Raw genomic sequence first — 7,431 nt, 5'->3', positions numbered from 1 at the left:
AAACAGTTTTTAACAGGCAGAATTTCACATTTATTTAATTTGTCCTTTTCTTGTCTGCTTTTAAACAGCCGTATAAATAAAGATTACTAGATTTAAATTTCCCAGATTCCACTGCGTCACTTGTTGATGACGGAAGGCTGCAGTGACGTTGAACGTCCACGCGGGGGCACTGCCACATTATTAACCACGCCAGTTTGAATGAGCCTCATTGATAAGATTTTTTACAACTTTTAATGGGAAAATGTCGACTTTGGATCCAGCGCTGACAGGTAAAACAATTTATATTTTCTAAAGAACAAAGTTTTTGAATTTTTATTAAAAAAAATTATCGAAAAATGGGGATTTAAGAGACTTATTGGTGCGGATTTATTCAAAACAATATTTTTGGAAAGTTTAAGAAACCAAAAAAAAACGTGACGCAGTTTTTTGCTTTTGCTCTCAAGCTCTGTTTAGTTTTCCTAAAATGTCTCCAAGCCGTGACAGCTCATTTCCTCATAAGAGATATGTCAAGTGGGGGCTTTGAAAAGTGGGTCACCGGCGATAAGAAACTGGAGGAGTCCGGGACTCATGCCTCCACAGCTGCGGTATAATTGACTGTGAAGGGCTGCTCTTCAGCAGCCAATGGCGGCGCACCGGATGCGAGATATCCGCTGCAACAACAAGTACTCTGTTCCCCCACCACCACCACCACCCCTACCCCTCCTTCAGCTTGACGCCATGTACAGCCCAAATCCCGACCTCCTCTCCGGAAAGAAAGCGCGAGGAGAAAAACAACAAGTCTCGAGAAAAAGTAAACCGTCGGAGTCTGTCGGATAAAAAAAAAAAAAAAAACAATTTAAAAAGTTTTTTCCCTCTTTTTTTTCTTCTCGCGGAGGGATTTTTGAATCGGCAGCGGTGCAAAGTTTTCCTCCTTTTCCTTTCGTTTTTTTTATTTTATCTTTTGGGTCTTTTTTGTTTTTGTTTCGTTCTTGCGTAAAAAAAAACACGCGATATTGAGCTGCGTTTTCGTGAAGAAAATGCGGCGGGAACGTATTTCGATGGATTTTACCGACGGCTCTCCGGACTGCAGCGCTCGAGCGGCGGCGTCGAACCCCAACTGAAGTGACCTTAAAGGGAGCGAAAAGTGCAGGAAGCTCGGTGAGTGGGCTCTTCTTTTACCGCTACCTTTTCTGTGGAAAGTCTCCATTCCTGTCTTTGCCTAGTGCAACTTTTCTCCTTAAAGTTAAACGCTTTTACTATAATATGAACTAGTTTTTTTATTTTGTGTATTTCTTTGGTGGAATATTCCGTCTTCATCACGTCTTTAAGTGTTTGTACTAAGTTCCAATTAGGTTTACTCAGATGTTTTAAATTAAATATAAATGTCCTTTTTGGTATTAAAGTTTTTATTTACAATGCCTTTTTTTGCATTTTTAAAGGTAAAAAATTGTCCAAATTTGAACATTCTTCTGACTTTTACCCTTTTCTTTAGTATGGTTTGACAATTCCTTGTGGCTTTAATTCATTCTGATTTATTTTTATCATTTGAACTGTAAAATAAAAACCACTGATTTTTTTTTTTCCGTTAAATTGTTATGCATTACATATTTTCTAAACATTTCCTTAACAAGTTTTGCAAATAGCTTGTCTTTTTGTTCTCAGTTTTTTAAAAATGTTCACGCGTTTTTAGCAGTGGCTGCACCAATTTACTTTTATCAGTTTGAGACTTTTTAAACTACTCTTGCATGTCCTCTTCGCCTTGGTTTGGCAGTTAATATTGGGGTCTCGTGCTGTTATTTACTTATTTAGTCTTTGGTTTCAGCTTTTTTTGCCTAATTTAGCATTAAAAAATAGATTGTTGCATGTACCAACAGTTTTTGATTTTGATAATTTTGATAATTTTGTAAATTATTTTCCTGCAAAAATCTTCTTGTAACCCCCCCCCCCCCCCCCCCCCCCCCCGTCCAGCCCGATTCATTCAGACGGGGGCCTTCGTCGGGCCCCAAAAGAACCTTAACAGGGACCCTCATGGATGCTCGGTGCTTCCGCATCCCACCCAACTCTACCCAGTCACTCCCCCTTCCCCCAACTCCTGTAAAAAAAGTCTCAAATCCCTTATTTAGGCTTTGTTTGACCGCCGTACAGGAGCACATGAACGTGCAGATCCCATTATGCATTAAAGAGGACAAACTGGGATTATTTTGCCAGATTCATGCATTGGTTACAAAGAGCGGAAAGACAACAGGAAGTGAAGAATAGCGGCCGAGGCCTAGAGCGGATTTTGGCCCTCGCATTCAGCTGCAAGTGATTTATCTTCTCTCGGGTCATTGTCAGATCAGTGAGAGGAAGTTGACTCGAAAAGCATGCAGATTCAGTAGACAGATTGGTTACTGAGGTAGTTTGGCGTCCTTTTTTGCCGTTTCTGCCGGAATTCTTGTTCGACAGGAGGCTCGATTTGCCTTTGGTGGCGGCGAGCCGCTCCTCTGGTGGCCTTGGTTCATCAGAGATGCTCCCTGCTGTCTTCTGCAGATAAATACCCATAAGTATTCCAGACAAACCACTCAGAAAAAGTTAAATCTCCCTTTTAACATGAAGCCCGGCTGTGGAACTTACCGCGGCGTCGAGCAAACACAATTTTTTTTTTTTCTGCACAAAGACCTTCTGTACCTGTAGCTTGGCGACTCTGTCCCGATTCTGGAAAAACAGATGGTGCCTCCCAACTCTGAATGCCGTGTAATCCAACAGATTCACCTCTCCAACCAAACACCTGCGTGTGTGTGTTTTGAACACATTTCCATAGATGTGCTTGTTACCTATCAGATTTGCATTGCATCATTTGCATGGCTCATCTCATGCAGATATAAATGGTCTCTTTTCATTTGCAGGACTTCAGATGTGTCCCCTGCCAGCCGCGGAGCCCCTTCAGTCCCAACATGGATTCCATAAGTCAGAACGACAGCGATGGGGGAGGAGGGCGCCGCGAGTTGGAGAGCACGCCGGGTGACACCGGTAGAGGCCAGGTGCAGAGCGTCGCTGCCTCGCCAGACTCGATGCGTTCTCAAACTGTGCTATCTCTGGATCAGATCAGGGTAACCAGGAGCAGTAATGACTACACCGATGGACCGTCTGCTGCTCAGCAGCGCCAACAGAAGAGCGACTTTGTTCCGCCACCGGGTTCAAGGACGGGCGAGCAGCAGGAGATCCAGGAAGAGAGGTCTCAAAACCACCGCAACCTCCATTCCTTGACGCGTCACGGAGACGGAGATGGTTCGGTCTCCTCTGCGGAGGAATTTCAGGGCAGCAGTAGGACCAGCATGGGAAGCACTTCTTCGGCTCACAGACTGAACGGTCAAGGCGGCGTGGAACCGATAATCAGAATCCAGCCCAAACGCTCCTCCAAGCTGAACCAGGACGAGCTGAAGCCCTTACAAAGCGGGTTCACAGAGGTGGTGACCGTACCTGGCAACGCAACCTCTAAACCCAAAGGCATACACTCCAGCAAATGCACACACTGCGGTCGGTGCACGTGCCCCGAGTGCACCCGCCCAAGGATGCTCCCATCCTGCTGGATGTGCGGGCGGCGGTGCGTGTGCTCGGCGAGGAGCGCGGTTGAGCACTGGACATGCGTTTGCTGCGTCAAGGCGCTTTTCTACCACTGCTCCAGCGATGACGAAGACACGTGTGCGGATAAGCCCTTCTCGTGTACGCAGTCGCACTGCTGCGTCCGGTGGACCGCCGTATCGCTCCTCTCCTTGTTCTTCCCGTGCCTGCTGTGCTACCTCCCGGCCAAAGGGTGCGTAGCCGTGTGCCAGAGCTGCTACGACCGAGGCGCCCGACCTGGCTGTCGCTGCGAAGACTCCGCCGCTTTGAGCCAACGGAGACAAAGCTGTTGATGGACCGACTCAAGACTGACTGAACCAACGTAGAGATTAGAGCCATCTAACGAAATTCATTCTTCGCCCCTGAATTGGGAGTTTTACCTTCGAACCAAAGGGGCTGGGAACTCTTCTAGTGTCCTCAAAAGTATCTCCGTCTCACCCAAGTGCCCCCATTAGTGACGTTGCTAATGAAGTCCAAACTGATGGCCTTGTTGTTGTTGTTTTTTTTTAACACTTAATACGTTGTGTTTGCCAAGAGCAGACTCCTGTTACTAACTGTTTGTAAAGTAGGACATTAGAAGCTGACTGGGACAGATGCTTTTATTTTTGTACATACAGGAAAACTTCAACTGTGAAGACTGCCCCAAAGAGGCAGAGCCACGTTTCTAGAAATCAGTCACTCGATGCTCTTACAGTCACTGGAGTCTACGTCAATCTTTTTTTTTTTTTGCCCTTTCTGGTGTAAATTGTACAGCGAAAAATTTATTTTCTAATTCCGACATTGCCTAGTGTAAAGTTAAAAATATATATTTATTTGAAGGTTTTATTATTTTATAATGGAAAAAAAAATATTTATTTTGGAGAGAAAAAAGTCCCCTCTTGTGGGGCTCCTCAGCAGACAGGAGTCTCAAAGACGGATGAATAGCTCACTATGGATTAGACAACAAATATATTAACGTTTGAAATTAAACAGCCTTGAAGTCTGACTTCTTTTTTTTGTGGTTTTTCATTGAGAACAAAAGCTTTGTTTGTGTTTGTAGACGGTTGTTTACAGAGATGGGGAAGGAAGTGAGGGCATGTTCGTGCTCACGCCTGGCACTTCCTCAGGAACATCTGTGCTCAGGAATGTTGTCACCTTTTTTTTATTATTTTGTTTTTACAAATCAAGCACTCCACCTGTGTTTGTGCCTCACGTAAGCCTGCTATTACACTCTGGCCTGGCTTCAGCTTCATTTCAATCAGGCACACTGGGTCCTATTATTTTCTATACCGCCTTTTTTTTATTTTTTTTTATTTAATCAAAGGTTTGTTCAGGAATTCCTGGGTTTTGAGTGTCCCTGCAGGCGAAACATAAGCCTGAAACATGAGGCTCCTGACACTTGTTGACAGCATACGGACGTGTTTGCAGCGCGGTATGCATTCAGAGTTCTGATTGACAAGTCGAGGCCCAACCTGCTCTCACTTGTTTGTTATCCATCTCCAGCCTCTGGCTTGATGGTGTGTGTGTGTGTGTGTGTTTGTAGTGGAGGGGGGGTTGTTTTACGTAATTATCAACTTTCACCTATTTAGCGAAAGGTGGTCGAGGCGATGGAAACATAACGGGCAGAATCCCATTAGGAAACAGAATAGGCAGGGTTGATCTGCTGTTTGGTCTTAATCTTTGCAGTCGCAGGCTTCCTCTCCACCTCCATTGTGCCAGCCATGAATGAAGAGGGGAAGGCCGAGCGACGAAGAGAGAGAGAGAGAGGGGGTCAGGTTTGTTAGGAAGATAGACCGCAAAGGGTTAAAAGCATCACTTTGAATGACAAAGCCCTAACAGTTTACCCCTGTATTCAGCCCGGCGTGCATTCATCCTGTTCTCAATAGTCGAGGTTTTTTTTTTTGTTTAGTTTTTTTGGCTCCTCTCAGCTACCTGCTCCTACTTGGTATTCTCATAGGTCATCTTGATGGTGCCTAGTTCTGCATTCTAAAAGAAAGTTAATATAATAAATATGTCCACCTTAACGGTTTGTGTGCATTTTTAATAATTTTTAGCAGCTGAGAAAAGCCAGAGTTGATCATCGTGAAACCATTTTTCCTCTAAGGAGCATATTTGCCCAATAAAAACTCCATTCACACACATAAAAGGATGAATCAAGATTCAAACCCCAAAGCTTGTTTGTCCACCCTGTGGTGGCAGTAATTTGGCAGCAGGAGGAGGAAGACGGGATGTGAATTAGAAGAAGAGAGGCGGTTGGGGGGGGGGGGGGGGCCAGAACGGCCCTCTTTGTTGGTTTTAGCCACCGTGGCCTCGGCGGTTCACGGCGGCTGTGGGGCAGAGCAGCCTATTCACCCTGCTCACCAAGGCAGAACGCAGCACAGGAAGACAGGAAGGAAGCGAGGCTATTCTTCATGGCCGCATTGTCTGTGTGTCTGACGGCCGGGCTTATGCAATCAAACGGCACTGTGAGAGAGGGGGGGCGCAGAAAAGAGAGGGATTGCAGGGTGATGATGGAGACGTGCAACTCCCAGTTTAGAGGGGGGGAAAGTTCCAGATCACAGGGATATAAACTGCAACTTCTCAATTCATGCAAATAGGTTTGAAATCCTTTTATTTATTTATTTTGGGACATTTTTCTTAGGAAAGCATCCATTAATATACTTAGCAGAAAATCCAATTAGTGACTTCAAAAAGCTAGAATAAAATGAACAGTTCATTTATTTCTCATCTGGTCTTATTGCTTGTCAATAATTTATTCTTTTGTCGTTGTTTAACCTCAAAGTGCAATGACGGTTTTCTTAATTCTTTTACCCAAAAAGCTGCAGGCCTTTAAGATGTCCAAACTTGCTGATGTAAAAAGGAAATGTTTTGTCTGCTATAAAATAGTTGGATGTCTTGCAGATGTGGTATATATGCTAATTCTCAGTTCATTTCAACACAACGTTTGCTACAGTTCCACATTATACGAGCTTCATATAAAAATTGAAACATTTTGGGGATTTAGCTAAAAAAAAAAAAACATTTGAGGCATACAACTTCAAAATAGTCCAATAGATCAGGGTTTTTTAAAATAAGATTTAGAGGTTTTATTAGATTAATTTCAAAGCTGAACTAAACATACATAATTGGTATTTGAAGGTTGTGGTTTGCTACTCAGCATTCAAGTCTCGGCTGTACAGGTAAAAATTTCAGCTCTAAGGTCACAAAGTGATCCCAAAATCTGTCTATTCAGAGCTCAGAAATAAAGGATATCTGTTCATTTTTATGAGTAATACTTAAAGTAATGTAACAAGTAAGGCTTAAGTAACGTACCTTTTTTTTAAAAGGTTTGATGCTAGCTTGAATGCTTGTAGTCGGTTTGTATGAACACGGCCGTTGCAGTTCAACTACACCCCCACCTTCTGTTCTCTACTTTAAATCAAGGATAAAAACACAAAATATTGCTGTTTCTTAAACGACCACAAGAGGCTGGTTTTAAAGTAGAGCTATCATTCAGTGAGTCGCATAATTAAATGTCACTTTTTCATGTTGAAAAATGAACATACAGTCTAGTTTAAAGATATCTATAAGTTAATTGCTTTATTTATAGGAAAGGATTTTTTGTTTAAAACTGTTTTAATGTAACAGATTTTTTGGTTGATTTTTGTCAAAATAGCCCATTTTTTCTTTTAGTAAATAAGGTTATTTTAGCAAAGACAAGTTTCAACTGAAATAATCTCAGGTGAAATCCTTTAAAAATCAGAAATGTGTGTCATTCCAGTAAAAAAAAAATGTTTTGCTTATTTAAATATTTTCAAGTATATTCATGTTAACTGCCCAAAAACAATAAGATGCTGGTTTTCCTGAATTTAAAGAATCTCGACTAAATGATTT

The 7,431-nt window shown here is 42.8% G+C and overlaps 1 protein-coding gene across 2 annotated transcripts; it reads left to right on the top strand.

The window, feature by feature from the left end:
* The first annotated feature begins 596 nt into the window (after window positions 1-596).
* Window positions 597-5,578, top strand: LOC101171145 (protein sprouty homolog 2). Of its 2 annotated transcripts, XM_023965699.1 has the most exons (3): window positions 695-1,137; window positions 2,865-2,988; window positions 3,063-5,578. In XM_023965699.1, the coding sequence occupies exons 2-3, from the start codon at window positions 2,941-2,943 to the stop codon at window positions 3,870-3,872; spliced, it is 858 nt and encodes a 285-aa protein (XP_023821467.1). In that variant the 5' UTR covers window positions 695-1,137; window positions 2,865-2,940; the 3' UTR covers window positions 3,873-5,578. The 2 variants fall into 2 exon arrangements, with proteins under 2 accessions (XP_004066633.1, XP_023821467.1); XM_004066585.4 differs by having other exon boundaries at window positions 597-1,137; window positions 2,865-5,578.
* The last annotated feature ends 1,853 nt before the right edge of the window (window positions 5,579-7,431 follow it).

This window comes from Oryzias latipes, chromosome 2 (assembly GCF_002234675.1).
Source record: "Oryzias latipes chromosome 2, ASM223467v1".
Taxonomy (NCBI): domain Eukaryota; kingdom Metazoa; phylum Chordata; class Actinopteri; order Beloniformes; family Adrianichthyidae; genus Oryzias; species Oryzias latipes.
Note: the sequence above shows the minus strand (reverse complement) of the source record. Positions and strands in the feature narration are given on the sequence as shown.

Bases quoted from the DNA above. Each gene is read 5' to 3' on its own strand.
- LOC101171145 (XM_004066585.4), top strand. From the start codon at position 2,913: ATGGATTCCATAAGTCAGAACGACAGCGATGGGGGAGGAGGGCGCCGC.